Source organism: Quercus robur, chromosome 12 (assembly GCF_932294415.1).
Source record: "Quercus robur chromosome 12, dhQueRobu3.1, whole genome shotgun sequence".
Classification (NCBI taxonomy): Eukaryota; Viridiplantae; Streptophyta; class Magnoliopsida; order Fagales; family Fagaceae; genus Quercus; species Quercus robur.
The window spans coordinates 4,002,248-4,025,990 of NC_065545.1; the positions used below are offsets into that span (position 1 = coordinate 4,002,248).

Consider the following 23,743-nt stretch of genomic DNA (forward strand, 5'->3'; position numbering starts at 1 on the left):
AACAAAATTTATACATTAACATCATCAAGATATTACAACTTTTTAACACAACAGCAACATGTCACAATTGAGCAGTGAAACAATAGATCCTCCAGGCTTCAACAATAATAGAGCACCACAAGATATCCAGCAATACCAAGCTTTCAATAATTCTCCATCATAGGATAGATCAGTCACTAGTATGATAATGTAGTATGCATTTCAAATTTGAGTCCCCATTAATAGCAAAGGATATGATTAAGCATTGAGTCACAATTGCAAAGTTTGCTCTCTAGTCTCCCTTGAACATCCTTCTTTATAATGCAAATAAGTTGATCTTCGGTGTATACCTTCCCAGAAAATATAATAGAATTTCTTTGCTTCCATACATGATAAACAGTAGCCCACAAAGCTAGTTTGCAAAGGGTTGTTCTTAAGCCTTTTCCTTTAAGATTATTTCCCCCTTACTCGTAATATCCTGCCAATCAGTCTTAGCAAAAGATACTAGAAACAAGTTAATTGTAATTTCCCAGACCCTCTTGGTAAAAGAAGAACAAAAAATAAATGGTCCCTGAACTCAAATGCCAGAGCTGTAGAAAACACACAAACCATCCACTGGAACTTGGAAGACCCCGTTGCAAAATTCTAGCTTTGGTTGAAAGCTTACTAAGAATAACTATCCAACCAACAAATGAATGTTTGGGAATGGCTAAGTTAAACCACAGTAAATGCCACCATTCCATATTACTACCTCTGCTCCTAATTTCATTTCAAATACTAGCACAATCAAATTTATAAGAACCAACCCATAAAGCTCTGTCTTGCTCGTGAGTTTAACTAACAAATGCTTACTTTGGATATTCACTAAGTGGTCTAATCTGGCAAAGCAATGAAACAACACAAACCCACATACACATGCTACTTCAAAAGAACAAACAGACACAAACACTAGAAACCCACACACTCTTATATGCGAAAGTTTACAATAATAAAAAAAAATAAATAAATAAAACATGACAAATGAATATTGATACTGTTAATCAACTCATATAACAAATCATGGAGAATAAAGATTCCTCCCCCCCCCCCCCCCCCCCCACCACACCCACCCACCCCATACCCATAGAAAAATCGACATTAATCCTTTGAAATAATTGCATATATCTACCTTTTCAAATGGGTAGCCCTGAAAAACCAACAAAGAAAAAGGGATACAAAACAATGGCAATGAAACTAGGTTTCATCGTTTGATCCTTACCTTTAACAATATCAAAGAGATTATGATCATCTCAAGAAACCTTCACTGGATAGTAAGTCGAAGAGGTGCTAAAGGAGAATGACAAAAAGAACACAAGAAGAATCAATCTGGTTTTTTGAGAACTGAAGAAGCAATCGGCAAGAAACTCAGAGAAGGATAGAGAGAACGGCGTGAAAGGAACAATCTGAATTTTATTTTAGGTTTATATATCTAACCTACTCTACCAGTAACCTGTAACCCATTAAAATAAAATGAACCGTCAAGATTAAAACTCCACCAAATTTATGGTCATGATTTGTGTGGGTACCGTACCCCCCTAAAAAAAGAGGGGGTACCGTAGAATGACCCCTTTCTTATATATCTTGCAGTTACTTTGCAGGCAATAGTGGCTACCATAGGTAAGAAGAACCTGTGTCTCGTTTTTGATCTACTTTATTTAATTTTTTTTAGCAGATCATTAAGACTTTAGAGTTTGAAGTAGTGCATAGCAAGAAGATAAAAATGAAAGTGATATTTACCCGAAAATATACATTACTTATTGTTCTTGATTATTACGATTCATGAATGCGGTTAGTTGTAAGTCGTAGTTATGTTTTCAACCAAAAACTATAAGTGATAAGAGCATTAATTACGGGAACAAATTTGTTTTCTTATAGTAATTATTTTCGTGATGTTCCGACACAGGACTACAACTTGCAGCAAAAATTGTGTTGGGGATTCCTTGTGTTATTGCATTTTTTATATATAAGTGGTGTAGAAGGCATTTATCAATGTATGACGTTATCGAAGAATTTCTGCAAAGCCAAAATCACCTCGTGCCAATTAGGTACTCTTTCTCACAAATTAGGAAGATGGCCAAAGGTTTCAAAGATAAATTGGGTGAAGGAGGCTATGGTTCTGTATATAAAGGAAAGCTTCAAAGTGGCCATCTTGTAGCTATAAAGATGTTAGGTAAGTCCAAAGCAAACGGTCAAGACTTTATCAATGAAGTTGCCACAATCGGAAGAATTCACCACGAGAATGTGGTGCAACTCATTGGCTACTGTGCTGAGGGACTAAAGCGTGCCCTTATATACGAATTCATGCCTAATAGTTCTCTTGACAAGTACATTTTTTCTCAAGAAGGGAATATCACCTTAAGTATTGAGAAAATATACGATATTTCTCTTGGAGTGGCTCATGGAATTGAATATTTGCATCGAGGATGTGACATGCAAATTTTGCATTTTGATATCAAGCCTCATAACATTCTTCTTGATGAGAACTTCACCCCAAAAATTTCTGATTTTGGACTTGCAAAACTTTATCCAATAGATGATAGTATAGTGTCTTTGACTGCTGCAAGGGGAACACTAGGATATATAGCTCCAGAGTTGTTCTATAAAAACATTGGAGGGGTCTCCTATAAAGCTGATGTTTATAGTTTTGGCATGTTATTGTTGGAAATGGCTAGCAGAAGAAAGAATGTGAATGTATTTGCAGACCATTCAAGCCAAATTTACTTCCCAACTTGGGTCTATGGCCAATTTAGCGAAGGAAATGACATAGAAATAGAAGATGCCACAGAGGAGGAGAAGAAAATTGTTAAGAAGATGATCATAGTCGCATTATGGTGCATACAGATGAAGCCTAGTGACCGTCCTTCAATGAACAAAGTTGTAGAAATGCTTGAAGGAGAAGTTGAATGCTTACAAATGCCTTCCAAGCCTTTCCTATCATCATCACCAGCAAGACTGATAGGGGATGTAGGAGACAATTTAAATTCAACTAGTTCATCGTTTCAATCAGGTGAATCAAGTTAATCGGCTATACTTTAAATGCAAGGAAAGTTAACACCATAGCGGAATTGGAGCAATTATTCTTCACATATATGATAGCATAAAGACATTTCATATTTTTGTATGACAAATAATTGGTCCCTTGATTTATGATAGCTATCCTTATCTACAACAATTTTTCTTTTTTGCTTAGTGCGTGGTATATTTATTTGTTAAAGTCTTTTTAAGAGGAAAAAAATATTTATAACTTTATAATTGTGAATGTGTAATTGATTAAGTTAATAAGCAATGCTGAAAAACAGGGCAATATATTTTGGAGTGGCAATAGCCCAGTTGTAGAAATTGCTTTACACCTATTTATATATTCAGTACTCATATGCATGGTTAGCAATTAATTCATGTTATTATCATTAAAAAATAATAAATAAAAAAAGCTATCAATTCATAATTAATTAGTGGCTGCCCTGCCTCCTACAGAGGATAAATTATTGTTGTGCAGATAATTAATATTCCTTAATCAACCAGGCTGTTCAATTAGAGTTGTCCCATTGAATGAAAATATTCCTGTTTTAGCTCTTGAAAATGTGACTACTTTTATTTTTACGTATTCGTCTTGTACTAATTTAAGCGCACAAGATGTAGCAAAAATTTAAGTATACGAGATAAGAGGGCATAGCTTTATTTATTTGTGTGTGGGAATTAAAATTGTCCATGAATATACAACTTCGACTTTATGAATCACGCCTAACTTGGACTCTGCATACCGTATTGAAATCAGAATGTCCCAATCCCTTACTTGCCCGAATGAAGAAATACTCAACACGTTTGAACTTTTCTTGAAATATTGAGTATCCTTTAGCATCCTATAGATGTACAAACAAATGGAGGAAGCTAGAGAAAGAGAGAGAGAAAATAAAATCCAAACCTCAAAGCTTCTTCTAGAGAAATACTCAGCGAGGTTTGTTCCAAGAATTGGAATGGTTTGATCACAGGCAACGCTAACTTTCGCAAGAAATGAAAGAAAATAAAAGGAAACTAGAGTGTTTTTTTTTCCATTTTTTATTTATTTTCTTTAGAAAACCATAATTTCATTTTTCTTTTTTGATGTTGATGTTGATGTTGATTTTTATTTTATTTTATTTTATTTAGATGCAGATGTGGCTTTTTTAATACTAGTAATTAATTATTCCTTTTTTTTTTTTGAGAATCAGTAATTAATTATTCCTAATTATTCTATTAGCTTCGTGTTTGTGTGTCAAGTGAGATTACAAGTACTAAAATGACAATAGTTTCATAACTTAAGGATCAAAATGAGTATACTAATTTAGATTTGAATTTTAATATTTTTTTTTTTATTCTTGAATGTTGAATGATCAAAAAATTTTATTGTTCATGTTTTGGTTCCTCAAAGACAAATACCTACTTTCATCCTTGGTTTTCTCAATATTTCCTTCATTTTTTCATTATTGGATGCGAAAACAATTTAGTTCACCTGAGACCCATGTGTGTTCTGAGACTGGGTGTTCCGTTTGGTAGAAAATGGAGTGGGCACTAATAGACGGGGGCCTAAATATTGATATAGTATCAAAGTTATTGTACCAAAATGAACTCCCTCCCCCCCCCCCCCCCCCCAAAAAAAAAAAATAATAATAATAATTATGGGGCCTTAATGGAACAAGTTCAAGGAGTGCTAGTGCAATTTAACATTTGAAACAAATACTAAATATTAGAATCTTTGTTGCAAATTTCAATCAATTCATGTGGATGAAAAAAATATTGATTCTACCAAAAAAGAAACAAGTATTCCCTTATCTCATCCCCCTTCCCCTATATATGTGTGTGTGTGTTTCTCAAATAAAAAAAGATACTCAATGTTGTTGAGTCATCCCACATCGATAAGGTGTGATATTGAGAAAGGGTTTATCACTTGTTCCGCGACACTAACTGTTACATGCAGTTTTGGTGTTGGCGTGTGAGTGTATTCTCTTATCTCATCCCCCTTCCCCTATATGTGTGTGTGTGTTTCTCAAATAAAAAAAAAAAATTTTGATTTTCGTTTGAAAGTTTTAATTTTTATTTCGCTAAAAGTCGTCGAGCACATCCCATAAGAAGAGTGAATAACAATCAAACTTAAACTTACCCCTTTAGAAGAAATCTAAGACACCAGCTAGCCGACACTAACCCAATAACCAAACCCGTACATTGGGTGAATTTTTTAAAGTTTTTTTTTTTTTTTTTGGGTTGACGAGACTTTGAGAATTAATAAAAAATTTACTTCAATATGTACAAATGTACAAAAAATAAAAATTATAATTTTCTTGTACAAGTTTTAAAATTTTGAATTGTTATATGATAGTTCATTATAAGTATTAATTGTCATTGTGGATAGCTATGACCATTTTATTTTGTTAAGTTTGTCTAATATTTTTATTGTTATGCAGTTGTTATTATTTATTTGTCTTCGTTTGTATAAAAATATTTAAACTGAATGGATAAATTGAACTCATTGGTTTTGTATTAATTATTGACGCACACAACCACAGTCATTTATACATAAATAACAAATTACGTGTCTACTTAACCAATAAAATACTTGAACAGTCACTGATTTTACAAATTTTTTTTCTTCAATTTTGTTGACTTTATAACAAAAAATTATTATAATATGGTAACAATAAACACACATGCAACAAACCTTCTTTATTTCGTAATTACTAAATCATATAAAGTTATATTATATTTAGGGTCATGTTAACGGATACCCTTAAAGCAATTGTTATATTTTCCATGAAAGTAGTGACAAAACATTTCTCTTATATTTATAAAGAATAATGCACACACATTATTATTTACACAAATAACATTATAACAAAAAATAATGCACACACTCAATATTACATACAGTCATACACATCTAATATAAAGAATAATGCTAGAGATATCCACTATTTCTCAAATTTTTTTACAAACTGCTGATGTGGTGAGTAATTATTAGTAAATGAAAAAATTGATATTAATAAACAAAAACCAATAAGAAGTTGACCATATTAACATTTTGTAAAAATTGTAAAATAGTTTGTAGTTGTAACATTACTCTAATATAAATTTATGACAGAGTGACACTTACAATCTACACACAATTATTCTATTTGTTACTGTTGGAAATATTTGTTATAGGAAATAAATTTTTTCTTGCATTCTTTTCAGCCTTACAAAGCTCCTGCCCACTTGTCTGACGCCAACTACCAACTTAATGGTACAGAGTGAAGCCAACTACCAACTACTACTAAGTTAATGGTATACACTGAAGCCAACTTCAGACATATTGGTAGAGAGAAAATTCAGTACGTTGACAACCACCCTCACCAGCTTACTTCTACAATTTATGAGATGGCTCTTGCACTTGCCAAGTCCATGTGAAGAGTCAGAATGCCCATGTGAAAGAATACTTAAGCAGAAGCTATTGTTGGGTCACCATTTAATCATTTAGTGTCAGTGTTTTTCCATTGAAGACAAACCATTTAATCGTTGGGTCCTGCCTGCTGTGTACATAGAGGTAATATCGTTAAATGTTTGTCTCATTGTGTTTACATGTGTGGTTCATATGAGATTTTTTTTGCATGACCACAATTCATGAGTTGAGGTTGTGGCAAGATATCATTTTCACATATACAACTGCTGATTTATATATATATATATATATATATAAAACTTTTTTCTCAAAACAAATGGAGCACAACTATATTGTAACAAAATAAAATAGAAAGAAACAATTGCAATTAGAAGCATTTTTTTTTTTTTAATAAACAAAACAAAATAACCAATTCATAATTACTAATAGTTGAAAGAGAGATAGTAAATCCATAAATTATTATATGCTCTAGAAGAATAATACATAAAGTTTAGACATGTACTTTGATTCATTAAAATAAATGCAGAAAACAAAATCATCTATAAGTTTTTTTATTTTATTTTGTGACATGAAAAAATATTAAAAATATAGCAAATACTTGTAAAGTTGTGTATATATCGTACTGTCTGATTGCTTCTTAAAATATGCCCCATTCAGCATTTATTTCTCTATCCTTCTAGATATTTAAAATTTAAGTTTACAACAAAAATTCAGATTTAAAAATTATAAAAAAATTATGAAATAACAGGATTTCATCATTCATTTATGGATTAAGCTATTTATGAGATAAGCAAGAAAGGCAAGTGCTGTGAATAGTGATAGTGGAAAAAAAGTGAACGTGTATACAATATCAAAATCCCATTGGGGGGAATTTGACAATTAACATAAACCATATGTGTAAATAACAAAAAACTCAAGAAGAAGAAAAAAATTTGTGTCATTGTCATTATATTTGCCTATGCTTTGAAGAATTCATTTCATATTTTATGTTTCTATGTATTTATTTATTTAGATGTAAAAGAATACTATGTCATTGTATATTGTTTATTCTATAATTTACAAGTTATCTAAATATTAAATAAAACACAGTTTTTGTTAACAATTTGCTAGCAGCCAAGTATTGTAATTAAATATATTATAAATTATAAATATGTGGTTAAAACGATTGAAAATTATTTATATCTCTATACAAAAAGTTTACAAGGTTGAGTTTGAATATAAATTGTTTTTATCACACCTCATCTTTATTTAAGTGGTTATAGATGATGACAACTTTTATATTGTTAATAATAGGTCGGTGATGGATTTTCACTTTTTCTATGTGTACTATGATGGGGAGATGTATTATCATGAGTTGCACGGGTTGTCATACCAAGGCTCAAACCAAAAGCAAAAATACGTTAAGGTGAAACGTGGGATAGGGCTTACAAACTTGCAACGAAGAATATTGAAGTCGATGGGGTTAGACCACTCTAGGCATAAGATTTCCATCGTGTATCGAGCACCTCAACGGGTTGTAGACACGCAGGTTTTCTACAATTCACTACAATTATCGGGTGGCACCGAAGTGAAGATGATGTGGGAAATGGTTGCACAAATGGTGGCTCGAGGATTCATTGCTTCGGATCTCTATGTCACTGTTGAGCCCGCCACAGTAGAGGCTGGAGAGGGTTCAGAACATACTGTTTTGGATGGAAGAGTAGATGAGCACATCGAGTCAATACCAGAAAGATCTTATCAAGGGTGTGTAGAGAACACAGGAGATGGGTATGACAGTGAACCGTGGCAGACATTTGCCCATGGGAACTCGATTGAGGAGGAGGAAGGGCCCCAGCAAGTGCATGAAGGAGAGCATTTAGTTGATGATGAGCTCCATAGGGGCACATCCGACAATAACCATAATGATCACGGACTTGGTGATGATGCAACCCATATCGATGTTACTAGGGATGACTTCGAGGAGTTCCTAGATACCATGGGTGAACATGAGGATGTTGATCATATCGAAGATGTGGTTGTAGAAGAAAATAGAGAGACATGCCCTGGTCCCGATCCTACGCCGGAATGGTTCACCCAAAACAGTTGGGATAATATGTTTGATCCATCACCGGTTATGCAAGCGGAAGTATTACCATGGATGCCTGGGGAGCAGCCAATTAAAGGGATGGTATTCGCGACTAAATTGGCGGTGCGACATGCGTTGACTTGGTACGCAGTGCGAGAGAATTTTAGCTTCAAAACTGAGCATTCAGACTCAGAGAGGCTTATGGTGAGTTGCGAGGATGATTCCTGTCCATGGTCAGTCCGTGCGATATGTTGCAAGGGAGACAATATCTGGAAGATCGCAAAATGCAAGGGCCCCCACACGTGCGACAAAATTCAGAATGCTCATGATGGTCGGATGATTGATTCGGTATTCTTAGCATATGTACTTGAGCGCTATATACGAGAAAACCCTGCGTATAAGATAAAGAACTTACGCCACGTTGCTTTGGCAGAGTTAAAACACGAAATATCTCATTACAAGGTATTCTATTCTTTAACTTGCATTATATTTTCAATACAACATGGAGACATCAGTCTTTTCGGAAGTATAATCATGATATTTTTTTTCCCAAAACCCATGAATACTTTATATTATGAAAATTGAAATTGAAAAAAGAAAAGAAAAAAAGGAATGCGGAGCGAAGAAATATTATAGTCTTGCAAGTCTTGATTTGTTTTCTTTAAGTTTTTTAATTTAACTTGTATTCATTTCTAACGTAATCATTATGGTTCGCATACAAGGTATGGGATGCCAAACAAAAGGCCGTTGCATCTATATACGGGGATTTTAAGGAGTCTTATGCGGAGTTGCCGCGTTTTTTGGCAGGACTGAAGGACGCAAGTCCGGGTACAGAGTATAAGTTAATAGTGGACGATAATTATGAACAGGGAACCTGTACATTCAAGTCCGTATTTTGGGCGTTTCGTCCATGTATTGTTGGGTTCAAGAAGTGTAGGCCTATGATTAGCATTGATGCAACTCACCTCTATGGAAAATATAAAGGGAAATTGATGATTGCAATGGCGACAGATGCTAATAATAAAATTTATCCAGTAGCCTTCGCCGTTGTCGAGAGCGAGAGCACAGAGACTTGGGGTTGGTTCTTGGCTTGTATAAGAACGTATGTTACTGACCGGAGACACCTCTGTGTCATATCTGACAGACACCCTGGGATACAAGCTATCTTTAGAGAAAATAATCGGGACTTTTCCCTGCGGCCTCCCATGACAGAACATCGTTACTGCCTTCGTCATCTATGTAGTAACGTCAACACTAGATGGAACAATGAAACTTTAAAGAATCTAGTATGGAAGGCAGCAAGTGCTACCCAGGAGCGAAAGTTCAATGCCACCTTCGAGTTAATTGAGAATGTCAACCGGGATGCGCACCAATATCTAAAGGATGTGCCCAAAGAGAAATGGGCTTTAAGTTTTGACAAGGGTTATCGTTATGGGGCAATGACGACAAACGTCTCTGAGTGCTTCAATGGTGTTCTAAAGGGTGCTCGTAGCTTGCCCATTACGGCAATGGTGAAATACACATGGTTCAAATTGAATTCTTACTTCGATGATCGTCGCAATAAGATCATAGCACAGTCAAATTCGGGACAAAAATGGACTAAATATGCCTTGGATATCTTCATGAGAAATAAGGCGAAGGCAGAGCGTCACAGGGTGACAAGATTGAGCGCGCAACAACAATCATATCAAGTAGATACACCGCATAATCTAGAGAGTGCTGGACATGGTGATCACACACATGGAGTTAATTTGTTGCAAAGAAGTTGCACATGTCAAAAATGGAAGTTGTACAAGATACCATGTTCACATGTCATTGCAGTTTGTATTAGGTATCGACATGATGCAGAGCAATACATTGACCCATGCTATAGCGTGGATGCACTGTTTCGGAGCTATGCTCCCGTTGTTCCTGCGTTGAAAGATAGATTATCATGGCCAGATCCTAAAGAAACTCGAACGGTCCTCCCTAACCCCCGATTGATTCGAGAGAAAGGCCGCCCTGTCTCAACACGAATCAGGAATGAGATGGACGAGGGTGGGAGACGGCCGAGAACCACACCGTGGAAGGAGGGGGGGAGGAAGATGCAATGCGGGTTGTGTGACCAAGAGGGGCATAACCGAAGAACATGCCCTAAGCGGAATGAGGTACCGACAAGTGGTGGTGTCGCAGACTAGGTACGCTAATTTTGAACCGTGGCATTCTTCTAAATGCAATTTGAAACAAAATGCATGCGTTATGCCATTCAATTATGTATTTTTATAAATGAAGAAAGATTGGAAAAAATTTGAAGGACCAACTATGACACATATCGTTAAAAGATCATCGTTGCTTGTGTACATGTGGTTCATTCCAACTAAGTATTACTTGGCCTTACAATCTCAACAACACAAGCATAGTATTTATAATGCTACAATTAGGCATGTACTAGCAGAAAATAAGATGTAACACCCAGTGCTACATGTCATAATTGATGAACTACAATTGGGAATATGCATATAACACATGATAAGCAAAAAAGTGATATTCTGGAAAAGCTATCTCAAGTAGCCAATCATACCCAAATGTACATAGACCTAAATATCAAAAGTTATATCCTGTACCTGCAACATTACAAAATCCAAGCATACCCAAAATCACAAATCACTTCTCAACAAATATATAAGAGAACTGAAAACATGACTAATTGTCATGAATCTTTCTTACATTAAGCATCACTGCAAATTGTTCAAACAAATGATAAATGAAACTCACTGAGAAGATGTGCAAGATAAGTTGTGCCCAACATAAACTTAGGCTTCCAAGGGCAGACTCAGATATGTACTTAAATAATTCTATACAATATGAACACCAAATGATACAATAGGATGTGAATATGTAATTTAAACTTCATACGACATAAGATGCTGTCTATGACAGATATGATCCAAACAATTATTTCAATTAAACATCAAATAATATTTTTTAAATTTTTACACATTGTGTGAGTCTGACATTATATCTTATCTTCCAGGATACCATGACCAAGTCAAACACTTGGAACTATGATACTACAAAGCCACACAAGCCAAATTTTAGAACAGTTGCTAAGCCAATAAGTTTCCCTTCCCAAAATTTCTTGAACTTAAAATGTAGAAATTAGAATTAATCTATAAATTAAACAATTCAATGTAAAACTACATGAGGATACAACTAGGATTTTTTAAGTTACAAAGAATAGGAGGCAATAAAGACCTGGGCTGCCTTAAGAATTATCATTTGCAACTCAAAAACAAGAACACCACCACACCTCCCTTGAGGATCAACCTTCACCAATGGGCCTCTTGCAAATGATTCTCTACCTCTTTTCAAATGAAGCCACTCGGGACCCTCAAAGCAATGCATAGAGCTGAAAGAAAGATAAAAATCTATGATTTATGATGATTTTCCACTGTTGCAAAACAGACTTTAAAATCATAATTGTGTACACAAATGTGTGCACAAACACACATGTATAAGTTCCAAAAATAGAAGTATCATATCTGCATCAAGAATGTCCTCATAAATCAAAAACAAAAAATTATCATTAGGAAAAGCATCACACTTATCTCATAAGTATTTGGGATTTACCATTCTTGCTTGGGACTAATTATTTATTCATCAGCATCACCGTTGTTTGGGTCATATGCGTCTGACCTCAAAAAATGGTGCTGCTTTACATCAAGGTAAAGTAAGAGAGTCCAAGTAATAACTTTAGCCACCAACCACATATCACAAAGAGTACAAAAACTATATGCTAAGTCATAGTATTACAAGCATCATTCATTATTTCTCTTTATGAGTGGTCTTTTGTATCAGGTAACTCTATTCACTCATTCATTGAGTCAATTCATATATAGATGTATTTTCCCATTGTAATTATTTAGGCTACTTCGTGTTTATTTTCACGATACAGTCTCATTTCAATAATAGCATGTTCACCTATCAAAAAAATATTATTATTAACTTTAGTAATGAAAAGTGTTTTTTTTTTTTTTTTTTGGTTCGATAAATTCGATAATTACAAAGGGGGAGGGCTGATTTGAACCCTTAACGACTTTGTTAGAAACACCGGGAGGTGCCAGTTGAGCTACAAGCTCTTGGCTAATGAAAGTTTTTTATTGCATTACTTCTGGACCTCAGTATTCGAGAAAAGGATACTAGACATAAGTACACTTAAACTTAGATGCCACTGAGCTCATTGGCTTAAGTTCTGAATTATCAATGTGTGCAAGTTATGAAACCAATCTTAGTTCTTTACCTAGAAAAGCATGATATTTCATATGAAGTTAAGATAATCAACCCTCCAATAGTTCATTTGACAACTCTCACTATTAACAGTAAACCTAATTCCCAACCTATAACAAGTAACAACGAGAAATGCAGTTATTGTCGCAATTCAATTTACCTTGTACGAAGTCCATGGATCGAATCGTCGAATTCGAGAACAGAAATCTTCGCATCGCGAAAGGCCAAGATAATAGAGTCTCTTCTCCTAGAGCCATCGCCACCTCCAACGGCCAAAACCACCATGCTTTCAACATTGGCGTGTAACCTATAATGACAAACGAGTTCCAGCGAGGCGCCGGCGAGGCCATCCATGAGGCCGCCGCGCATAGGTTCGACTGAAGCCCTGGCGGAGGAGTCCAGTCGGCGTCGAGGCCGTCGGTGGAGGTGATAGGAGGGATGCGAGAAGTGAAGTCGGCGCGAGACTGGGTGATGAAGCCGGAACCGCAGGTCTCGATTCCGGTTGGATAGTGCATCATCTTGTAGGCGGCGTAGCTCATCTTTGAGAGACTAGGGTTTTCAGAAGGGAAAACGACGACGTTGAGGAAGTGGAGGTGGAGGAGGAGAGAGTACAGAGGGGGTTTTACTTAGTTTTTAGGGTTTTTGAAATGAGGGAATTGAATGAAGTTTGTGTTTGGCGGGAGGAATACTTAGTTATAGACTGACTAGTGAGGAGTGAGACAGTGAGATCGAGTGAAAAATAAAAAATGGAAACAGAACCGTCACCGCATCCTTTATAGTATCTAATTATAAAAAAAATGTGTTTTTTTCTAGGAGAAAACATGATATCATATAATTTTAACTCAAATTGTGTTTTTAATTCTAAAAAAAAAAAAAAAAAAAAAGATTTTACAAATAAGAGTGCCGATTGTTTGACTACTCTCCTGAGTTTATACGATCTCATGTCCCACACGTACCAAATTATTATAGAGAAGAATTCCATAGAAGTAGCCCTAAGATACTGGCAAGAGATTTCAAATTCTGGATCTCATAGATATTATAAAACCTTAAGAAGAACTAATCCAACCCTTTGAAATTTTAGCTAACTTGGTATTGTCTGTCCATATATGTAACTACCATCACTCTTTTTTTTTTTTTTTTTTAATGTTACTCTTAGAATTTTATTTTGAATTTAGTAATGAATATAAACGTTTGATAAGGTAGATCAAGGATTGTCTTGTTAAAATCTTATTGATAAATTTTGTTAATTGGGCTAGTTTTTCAAACATAACAAATTTTATCACTCTGTTCATGCTTCTCTTTTTCAATAAAATCAAATTTCAAAAGTTGAACCATTGCAACGGAAACAACAAATGTGAGAAATAGATAGAAGCAAAAATGGTATGTAAAAAGAACTGATATTTCCTTTAAATGCTAGGCACATAGAAATGGATAGTATGATCTTCAAGCTCTCAAAAAATCAATTCCCCTTTTTTAGTACTATGCTGCAACTTACTCCACATCTCTACAAAGCACATTGATGAAGAAAGGGTTCATATCCATATGCATGGTCATTTCAAAAGTTCTAAGAATGCTTTAGCTTCCAGAAGATTTACAACAGGTATTTGGAACAGTGATGAGGATTAAGCCATTAAGGTAGAGATAAAGTGAAAATTCAAAGTTCAAAAGAAAATCTATCACTAAAGAGGGAACCTCACCCACCTGAGATTTTAAATTGCACAAAATTCCTTGTTCAAAAATTTGAAAATATCAGCACCTTCAGGTGAGTTAAAAAAGCAATTTGTATAAAAGCTGAAAGCTATCCATGTGTGGAACAACTTCCTCAATAACAAACTCTGCCAGGAAGCCATATCTTCAAGAAAGGTAGTGTAGATGGGTCCAAGCAACAAACAAGTAGTATCTCGAAAATAAGTCCATTTGACTTTCCTACTTATGGCTCAAAACAACATCCACATTCATCTGCATCAACAAAAGTAACATTAATAGTCTTACTAAGGAGGTTAGTCACTTGTTATCAAAGCATAGAGACTTACAGATTTGGCAAGCTCTTTGGCTTTCTCATCATCAAAACCAAGGGAAGCCATGGTCTTGTGACCTGCTGAATCTTTTTCCGACCAAATTCCAAGAAGCATATGAGTAGTCGTTATCTCCCCACTTTCACCTGCATTTCAAACCTTAGATATGCAGTAAATATTTCCACTGCCTCAGTTTTTACATACTAAACCTTATTGCAAGGAGGTTCATTGAACCACCTTCAATTTCTACATTTCCACCACATACAGGGCTACGAGATTCTTAGGCACAAAAAAAAAAAAAAATTGAGTCTACAAAACATGGTAATTACATTCTCCCATACTTGAAAGAGCAATGCTAAGGGACAAGTCATAATCACACATAGATTCACTATCAATCACAAATATTTGTTACACTAGTAAGCATTGATAGCATTATAAGGCATTGGTGAGCAACAAGAGGCAGAGAGGGTAGACAAGTTCAAATAGTACACATACATTCCAGGATCTCTGCAATGAAATTAATTTCATGGCTCAATTCAGATTATTTGAGTTCCAAAAAATAAGAAAATTAAGGTATATCACAGAGAAATGAGTTAAACAGAACTTCTTCACTATTGATCGGTAAGAGGAAATATATTACAATGAAAAATAAATGTACATTAAGTTCAAGGAGGCAAACTCATCTGTCGTCTAGGAATATCCCATAAAACAAAGTACTAACAACTCAGACTTTTATTCTCTCCTCAAAGGTGTTCTTGCCCCTCGAACATTCATCTGTCTCTCTCACTTCAAATGTTCCAAAAGATGCAAGAAGGCACAACATTCCACACCCTTTCCAAAAAGAACTTAGTTTTCTCCTCAACATATAAGCAAATCACACACCAGTCAAGAAGTTATATTGACTGGTGTGTGTGTGTTTTGGATCTCAGTGCTCCAATAGTAGTAATAAGATTTATGTAATAAAAAAAAATAATTAATTGGTATGGACATTTCCATCACCAATCAAATTATTGAATTTTCCATCAACATCCTCAAAGAAATCAGAGACATCAAGATGATTCATATCCACTCCATATGGAAGGTCAAGATCCATGGGATCTTCAAGATCATTGTGATCAACAAAATTTGTTTCAATTCTCTTTCCCTTTTCTTTTATGGAGGCTTCGTACAGATCTACCAAATGTTTAGGAGTACGACAAGTACGTGACCGATGACCTTCCATTCCACACCTATAACACTTTTCTTCATGACCGTTTGATGGTTTATTTTGTAAACGCTTGCCATTTTGATTCTTCTAATGATAAGGTGTGTTATTCCTTTTTGAAGAATTATGAGAATGATCCTCTCTATATTGATTCTTCCTTCCACGCCCACGACCACAAACATAATTTCCTCTATGTTTATCAAATGAGGTTCCATTCAATATAAAAGTATATCAATATATATTTCTTGTTTCTTTTACTTTGTTTTATATATTGATGGTTCCTTGGATATCAGTAGGTTGACAAGTCTCGAACGATGATGATCTTTGGGCTATATCTTGTAAAACAAGAACACTGAATCAGAGGAGACCGGTGGAGACCGGCCAAAAGTCCTCCGATGATGAAATTAGTGAACTTGGAATTCTCGGTAAGGAAGGAGTGTTTTCTTTAATAAAAAAAATGTCTGAATACCTTACTCTTCATCGAAGAATCCTTATATAGTATGTGTGGAACGGTTATCTGTTTAATAACCGTTGCTAATGTCGAGGAGTCTGGAGAATTGGAGGTAACTTCCATAATCGCTATGGAAGTTACCTAGGTTGGACGGCCCGTTCCATAGTAGTTAATGTAGAATTTGGCACTTAGTAGTTCAATCTGGTGAACTCGTCCATCTTTCATTAAAGACGGACGAGACTATCTAGGACGGCTTGTCCTTGGTCCAAATGATGAAGGATGGGTAAGATTCCCATGGGATCTCGTCCTTCCAAAGACGGACGAGGTTAGCCAGGATGCTTGGGACGATCACATCGCCTATTTGGTTTGTCCTAGCTTGCCTTTCATTAGACGAGACATATGGACGAGTTTAGGAGTTGATGTTTTTTATGACACCATCATATATATTTCCATCATTTCACAATAAAATTAATTGTATATTCTTTACTATCTCAATAGGAATTAAGCAATACATTTTTATAAGTACAATTTTGCTTAAACCTGATATAAGAAAACTTGAAGTCCCTACATTGACCACAAAGTTAATAATTTCAATCCTTGAGTACAAAATGATTGCAACTTTTATGATTGTCGAGGACTCCTACTCTGATTCTAGGATGACTTCTAACTCCTGGTTCTAACGCCTTGCAAGCATACTTACATTGATTCTTGTAGGGCCTATAGATGCAAAGGGATTAGGAGGCATGGTTAACTTATCTCCTTCTCCTTCCAACATTTGGACCACAACTTTCATTGAAGGACGATCCACTAGGTGCCATTGGATGCACCAGAGTCCTACAATTGCGAGTTTCTTTGCAATTTTAGCATCTTCATTATCCTCAACATAGACTCGTAGGTCTTCTTTTTGCTCTAACAAATTGTAGATCCATTCTGGGAAATATATTTGGCTAGTGTTCTCCATGGTTACATCAACATTTTTCCTACCTCCAACCATTTCAAGCAACAATATTCCAAAACTATAAATATCTGATTTGTAAGACACGCTCCCAAAGTTCCTAAAGAACACTTCGGGTGCAATGTAACCCATGGTCCCCCTAGCTGTGGTCATAGACACTGCACTTTGATCTTTTGCACACAACTTGGCCAAACCAAAATCAGAAATTTTTGAATTGAAATTTTGGTCTAGCAAAATATTATGAGGTTTAATATCAAAATGGAGGATTCGTTGATCACATCCTTGGTGAAGATATTCAATTCCTTTTGCTATGCCGAGAGCAATGTCTTGTAGCTTTTCCCAACCAAGGAAACAGTTAGAATCTACTGAGGAAATGAACTTCTCTAGTGATTCATTTGGTAAGAACTCATACACTAGAGCTCTTCTAAATCCATCAGCACAAAAGCTAACCAAGCGAACCACATTAACATGGTGGATTCTACCCATTGTTACCACTTCATTTATGAATTCTTCCCCATTGCCCTTGGAACTGTTCAGGATCTTCACGGCTACATGGATTTCATTTGAAAATTTTCCTTTGAATACTATTCCATAGGCTCCTTGTCCTAACTTCTCAGTAAATTGATTTGTAATTCTTTTAACATCGTTATACGAGTACCTTGTGGGCTTGAGAGCTTTGTAATCCTCCAAAAACATTTCAATCCTAGCTTGATTTTCTTTCTCTGTTTTGTCATAGCGATAGACACGGTAGAGTGCATAGATTACTAGTATCAAAAGAAATGACCCCAAGCTGGAACCTGCATGTTAAACATATTCGTGAGTCTAAAAAACAAAAAATAATTTACTATTAATTTTCAAAAATGGCCAACAAGAAACTCACCAGTTATCACTATTTTTGTTAATGTACCTGTAAAATATTTTAATATGATCATCTTTTTATTACATATCTCAAAAGAGAAAATAAATAATAAAAAGTAATTGTGTGTAAAATTTCTATTACTATTAGTAAAAAAATAATATGGTACTGTTAGAATACATCGACGTGATGCTTTCTTCTCTTACATGAATGATGGATTCCATCATGAATTTTAATTAGTAGGATTAATTATTATGTGAGATGAGGAAGTTCCAAGTCGTGGTGCTCCTTAAACACTAAATAATTAGGCTTTGAGTTCATGTTTAGGCTTTTAAGAGGTCTAATGTTCTAAGCAACGAGTTTTCCTCAATTAAACAATTACCTCACTTATGCTAATATTTATCTAAAATTGATGTTGATATTGCAAAGTTTGGTTCCAACTGATGGGCTACAAGCTTATTCAAGTTCTTTTGAGACACGAGTAAGTATTTAGTAAAGTACTAAAGTACCATGCTATTATTGTACTCCTAAAACACTAAGGTTGCGTTTGGATTGGGATGAAAACTTCTGCGTCTGCGTTTTGTTTGGGTTTTTTTTTTTTACGCGTTTTGAGTGTTGTGGTTACTGTTCATGCACTGTTTAATGAACAGTAGCCGCAAACTTTGACTTTTCAAATTTTTTTGGACCAATCACAGCACATCGTGTACTGTTTATGGACCCACAAATTTCACTTTTCAGCAACTTTTTCATTAAAAATGGATCTCACGATACTATTCACACATTTAAAAATTATTTCGCTACAGTGTTTTTCAGTTTTCAGTTTCAGTTTTCAGCTGTATCCAAACGGACCCTAAATAATTATTCTCATTAGCAAGGTAATACTGCATTCTAACTTTGTTTTCATGTTTAGGATGTTAAGAGGTCTAATGTGCTAAGCAATGGACTTCCTTAATTAATCAATTAACCACACTTGCATTAAACTTTAGCTAAATTTTATGTTGATACCCCGAGGTTTGGTACCAACTGATGAGCTACCAGCCTATTCAAATTCTTTTGAGACACATGTAGTAATTATTCAATATTAGGCAAAGTATAATTTATACCTCCTCCTAACACATAATACTATAATAATAGTGAGTTTTACTAAAAGTCTTTCATCTTAATTAGTATGTCAATCTTTTAAGCCCAAATATCAATTCAATATTATTAAGAATAACAAATTAATAAAGGGAATAAGTTGAAAAAAAAAATTGATAATCACTTGAAGTTCACAAACAAAAAGATATAATTAATGTTATAAAAAAAAGATAAAATTAAAAAATGACACAAAACAAATTAACTAACAAAGCAGTGAAGTTCAAACGAGCAGACAACACAGAAAATAAAAGGAAGAAACAGAGTACGATACGAAACGAAGAAGAAGGAAGAAGAATGGATGACCAGCTGTGATGGGGTGGGTTCCTTGAAGCCACCAGCGACGTGGTGGAACGTGACTGGTGACCTGGGGGCTGATTCATAACAATTGAGACACAACTTAGCACCCCATGACTGGTTACAGGAAATTACCGTCGCAGAGCATTTATAAACTGAGGTTGATAAAATCAAATACATGTTGGCTTGAAACGTGAAGAACTTGGGTGATTATAGAAGTGGAAATAATACGTACCTTTGTCTTTGCACTCAGTTCTCACATCAGTGCTATTTTCCTGGAATCTACAGTTCTTGCCTTTCACTTCACCGCGTCCGCACTCCGATCCGGACCATGTCAATTGAAGAGAATGAGAACGCCATATATAAAATGGAACTGATGAAACGCTATACATCTTTGTACATGATAATATGGACAAGTCGCCGATGTCTCTCTCCGAAGGAAAAGCATAAACTGAGGTTGAAAAGCTGCTAAGACAAGGAATCAGATAATAAGAAGACTATGTATCTGGCGGACATTTGAAAAGGGCATAGTCAGAAAGATCATTTTTGAATTGGAAAGACGAAGAAGATAAATTGAGTTTGAGTCCCCGGATTTTCCGTGGAAAGCAGCCATCTGAGTCAGTTACTTCAATTGACTGAGATTTGTAATCAATGTTTTTAACAAAGGCTTTTACTGAAGTTGACAGCTCAAGCACCGTATCATCTTTATCATTGCAGTAGAGATCATAGCCACCGTGGTGGTCTAGCTGCCTGTCTTTGATGAGTTGGAAAGGAAATCGGATGTCTAGGCCATGGTCTCCGCACCGAACCTTGGGACACCATTTGTGGCCTTCTCCAAGGTCTACGATGAAAAGCACAAACAACAGTAAGGTTGGGATAACTATTCTTAGGTTCTGTTTGGTTGGCGGAGTAGAAAAGTGGGAGGATGAAAAATTAGTAGAAGGATAGAAAATATTTAGTTTTTTCTCGTGTGTGTTTAGTTGGAGGGGTGGAAAACTCTTTTGTTTGATTAAAAATAAAAGTAAGAGGATAGAAAATATAGTTTATATAAATTAACTATTATATCATTGTTACATAATATGTAAGAAATAGATTTATTTGTACTTATTAAATAATATAAAATTTACCAACAATTATATTTTTTAATGAGAAATGTTACGCCCACAACATATTTCGCAATACTTTCACAACATTTTTTTACTTGACTCCAACGCTCTCATTCTCTCTCTTTTTTTTCTTTTCTTTTTTTTCTCCTGTGCTGTCTCTCTGTTTTTTTTTTTTTTTTTTTTCACTTGACTCCAGTGCTCTAATTTTCACTTTCTTGTTGGAAGATATTTTTAACACAGTACCACAAAGAAATTTTTATTATAGATGTTTATGTACTATCGGAAAAATTCATCTACCTCAGTGGCAAGAGGATTAACGTTGAGTGTAGTACTCCCAGCCTTTATTGCTCTTGTTCTAGTCCATGAAACTTGTAGTGCTATTGCTAAGGTTACAAAATTTATGAGTAAAGTTGATACTAGTTTTAATTTGAACCCACCACTGAAATTATTTTTTTACTCACCAATATTAACTAATAACAATCTGTTACTTAAAATTTATTGTGAAAATATTATGATAACATGTCTCAATTAAGATTTTTTATTCATTATATTATTTCCCCTATTTCCGGCCTTCATTTCATCCATAAATTTTTCTTTTTTTTTTCTTCCACACGTTGTCCTTCCTTATCCCTATCCCCCTTCTTTTATCTTATCCCTATCCCCTTCTTTTTTATCTTCTTCCTCATTTAGCACAGCTCTCATTCTCTCTCTTTTTTCTCCAGCGCTCTCTCTCTCTCTCTCTGTTTTTTTTTTTACTTGACTCCAACGCTCTCATTCTCTTTTTTTTTTTTTTTTTTCTCCAGTGCTGTCTCTCTGTTTTTTTTTTTTTTTTTTCACTTGACTCCAGCGCTCTAATTTTCACTTTCTTTTTGGAAGATATTTTTAACACGGTACCACAAAGAAGTTCTTATTATATATGTTTATGTACCATCGGAAAAATTCATCTACCTCAATGGCAAGAGGATTAACGTTGAGTGCAGTACTCACGGCCTTTATTGCTCTTGTTCTATTCCATGAAACTTGTAGTGCTACTGCTAAGGTTAATCATCACTACTGTGCCCCTTCTTCCTGTGGCAACATCCACAACATAAGCTTTCCGTTTCGATTGAAGAACGACCCAGAAAAGTGCGGGGACTCAAGGTGTGAGCTGTCGTGTGAGAACAATCATACAGTGCTATACTTATTTGAAAGAAAATACTACGTACAGGAAATCAATTACAATAACTACACTATCCGGATCGTGGACTCAGGTATACAGAAGGATAATTACTCCTCCACCCCGAGTTATTCTTTAATTCGCCATAATTTCAATCAATATCCTTCTGCATATACCACTTATCCCGAACTATCATGGAGTGTGGTTTGGATGAGCTGTGAAAAACCAGTGAATTCTCCATTCTATTTGGACGCTTCTACTTGCAATATTGACAATGGAGATCAGTACTCTTCCAACTCTTCTATTTCTCATTTCAAGAGATATAGATATGTTAAGGTTGGTAGGACGAACGCAGCCGATGTGGTGGACTCGTGCAAAGTAGAGCAGATGTTCATAACATCTTGGCCAGGAAATGATGACCCAATTAATATTTCCTGTGCAGACGTCCACAACGAATTGGTATACGGTTTTGAACTTTCATGGCTCACAGGTTTTTGTAAAAGCTATTGCGGAAGATGGAACCGTGGTGAATGCTACCTCGATGACGGGAACAACGTTCAGTGCTTCGGTATAGGTAAACAATGCTAGAAAGAAAGAGATAAATTAAATTCATACCGTGTTGTTGACCACTGTTTTCCTTCTGCACATTTCCTCCTTTTCTGAACTCTTTCATTTCTCCACTGCCACAAACCATTCATGTATTGAAATTCTATAGCAAAAATCAAAACCGATTAATCTAATTAACATGGTAGGGTAATATTTATTGTAGTTTAATTATAATGATTTGATTTTTAATTTTAAGGTTCCAAACGCTGATGTTTTTTTTTTATTTGTCAAAGCAGGCAGAATCGGTTTCATTATCGCAGTTTTCGTCATAGGTGAGGTTTCTATCTGAAAAAGTAGTTTGAAGGATAATTTAGAATGGACAATGGAATAAAATTGCATGAGTAATTGTGCCTAATTAATGATGACACATGTAGAGCAATAACCATGTACTCGGGCAACAAATTGATCTCAAACTTTTTAGGCATGAGGAAATGAAAAGGGAAAATATGGAATTCCTTAAGAAATTAGCTTCTTCTTTCCATTAAAAATTTGTACCTTTCATCTCTCTGGTTCTGCGATAACAAAGAGTTAGGAATCTATGCATGTTTGCACATTTTCTATAACTTAATTAAAATTTTATTTGTTAGTCTCAATGGAGGATTGTCAAATCCTCCACTCCCAGCCGGTTTTTTTTTTAATCAGTCTCAACTAACTGTATTATTCATGAATCCCGACCACTAATAGGCAATTCAAATATTTATTTTTGAAGCCGTTGAAGTCCACTAATTACATTAATTGTTATATCAGTTTGTAAGATTTATGTTGTAAAACATGTAGTACACGTTTAGCATGTTCCTATTTTTTCTTTTGGTAAGGAGCAGGAGAAAGTTACTTAAAGTTGATTTATTATGCCCTGGACATTTGAAGTTATTTATGTCATTTATTTCATTGATTAATTAATTTAATTTATGTTAGAAGGAAAAAATAATAATTCATTTTTCTTATATATCTTGCAGTTACTTTGCGGGCAATAGAGGCTACCATAGGTAAGAAGAACCTGTGTCTCTTTTTTGATCTACTTTATTTAATTTTTTTTAGCAGATCATTAAGACTTTGAGTTTGAAGTAGCGCATAGCAAGAAGATAAAAATGAAAGTGATATTTACACGAAATATACAGTACTTATTGTTCTTGATTATTACGATTCATGAATGCGGTTAGTTGTAAGTCGTAGTTATGTTTTCAACCAAAAACTATAAGTGATAA

The 23,743-nt window shown here is 34.9% G+C and overlaps 5 protein-coding genes across 13 annotated transcripts in view; 2 read left to right on the forward strand and 3 right to left on the reverse strand.

The window, feature by feature from the left end:
- LOC126709523 (cleavage and polyadenylation specificity factor subunit 1) overlaps nt 1-13,159 on the reverse strand; it is a 91,588-nt gene extending 78,429 nt beyond the window's left edge. The window contains exons 1-2 of the mRNA XM_050409800.1: nt 12,919-13,159; nt 11,727-11,880 (exon numbers count right to left, since the gene is read on the reverse strand). Of these exons, the coding sequence (XP_050265757.1) occupies nt 11,727-11,880; nt 12,919-13,127 (363 nt within the window). The 5' untranslated portion in view covers nt 13,128-13,159. The remainder of the gene's footprint in view (nt 1-11,726; nt 11,881-12,918) is intronic.
- LOC126709531 (ATP-dependent Clp protease ATP-binding subunit CLPT1, chloroplastic-like) overlaps nt 1-23,743 on the reverse strand; it is a 90,588-nt gene that overhangs the window by 41,176 nt on the left and 25,669 nt on the right. Inside the window, exons 5-6 of one of the 7 annotated variants that reach the window (XR_007649418.1) lie at nt 14,792-14,919; nt 14,451-14,717 (exon numbers count right to left, since the gene is read on the reverse strand). The exons of 3 other annotated variants lie outside the window; for them this stretch is intronic. Coding sequence is in view for 2 of the 4 variants with exons in the window: in XM_050409816.1 (XP_050265773.1) it covers nt 14,685-14,717; nt 14,792-14,919 (161 nt within the window). In the remaining 2 variants the exon portion in view is untranslated. Of the gene's footprint in view, nt 1-14,359; nt 14,718-14,791; nt 14,920-23,743 lie in introns of those variants that run through there. 3 more of the 7 variants (XM_050409816.1, XR_007649416.1, XM_050409818.1) reach the window with 3 other exon arrangements.
- The window catches only part of LOC126709525 (rust resistance kinase Lr10-like), a 58,441-nt gene that overhangs the window by 33,347 nt on the left and 1,351 nt on the right, over nt 1-23,743 (forward strand). For both annotated transcript variants that reach the window (XM_050409804.1, XM_050409805.1), the window contains exons 2-4: nt 22,269-22,506; nt 22,775-22,810; nt 23,495-23,524. In XM_050409804.1, the coding sequence (XP_050265761.1) occupies nt 22,269-22,506; nt 22,775-22,810; nt 23,495-23,524 (304 nt within the window). The remainder of the gene's footprint in view (nt 1-22,268; nt 22,507-22,774; nt 22,811-23,494; nt 23,525-23,743) is intronic.
- LOC126709530 (rust resistance kinase Lr10-like) lies at nt 1,592-3,207 on the forward strand. The gene is made up of 2 exons (XM_050409814.1): nt 1,592-1,635; nt 1,922-3,207. The coding sequence occupies exon 2, from the start codon at nt 2,008-2,010 to the stop codon at nt 3,037-3,039; it is 1,032 nt and encodes a 343-aa protein (XP_050265771.1). The 5' UTR covers nt 1,592-1,635; nt 1,922-2,007; the 3' UTR covers nt 3,040-3,207.
- LOC126709527 (rust resistance kinase Lr10-like) lies at nt 16,892-20,531 on the reverse strand. Of its 2 annotated transcripts, XM_050409812.1 has the most exons (3): nt 19,906-20,525; nt 18,264-18,290; nt 16,892-18,180 (listed from the first exon to the last, which is right to left on the reverse strand). In XM_050409812.1, the coding sequence occupies exons 1-3, from the start codon at nt 20,060-20,062 to the stop codon at nt 17,105-17,107; spliced, it is 1,260 nt and encodes a 419-aa protein (XP_050265769.1). In that variant the 5' UTR covers nt 20,063-20,525; the 3' UTR covers nt 16,892-17,104. The 2 variants fall into 2 exon arrangements, with proteins under 2 accessions (XP_050265769.1, XP_050265770.1); XM_050409813.1 differs by lacking the exon at nt 18,264-18,290 and having other exon boundaries at nt 19,906-20,531.

Excerpts from the sequence above, each read along its gene's own strand:
- LOC126709527 (XM_050409812.1), bottom strand. The coding sequence starts at position 20,062 with ATGTATAGCGTTTCATCAGTTCCATTTTATATATGGCGTTCTCATTCT. Across the intron at positions 18,291-19,905 it reads AACTGAGTGCAAAGACAAAG|GTACATTAACAAAAATAGTG; the intron begins GTACGTATTATT and ends AATATTTTACAG. Across the intron at positions 18,181-18,263 it reads AACAAAAATAGTGATAACTG|GTTCCAGCTTGGGGTCATTT; the intron begins GTGAGTTTCTTG and ends TTTAACATGCAG.
- LOC126709530 (XM_050409814.1), top strand. The coding sequence starts at position 2,008 with ATGTATGACGTTATCGAAGAATTTCTGCAAAGCCAAAATCACCTCGTG.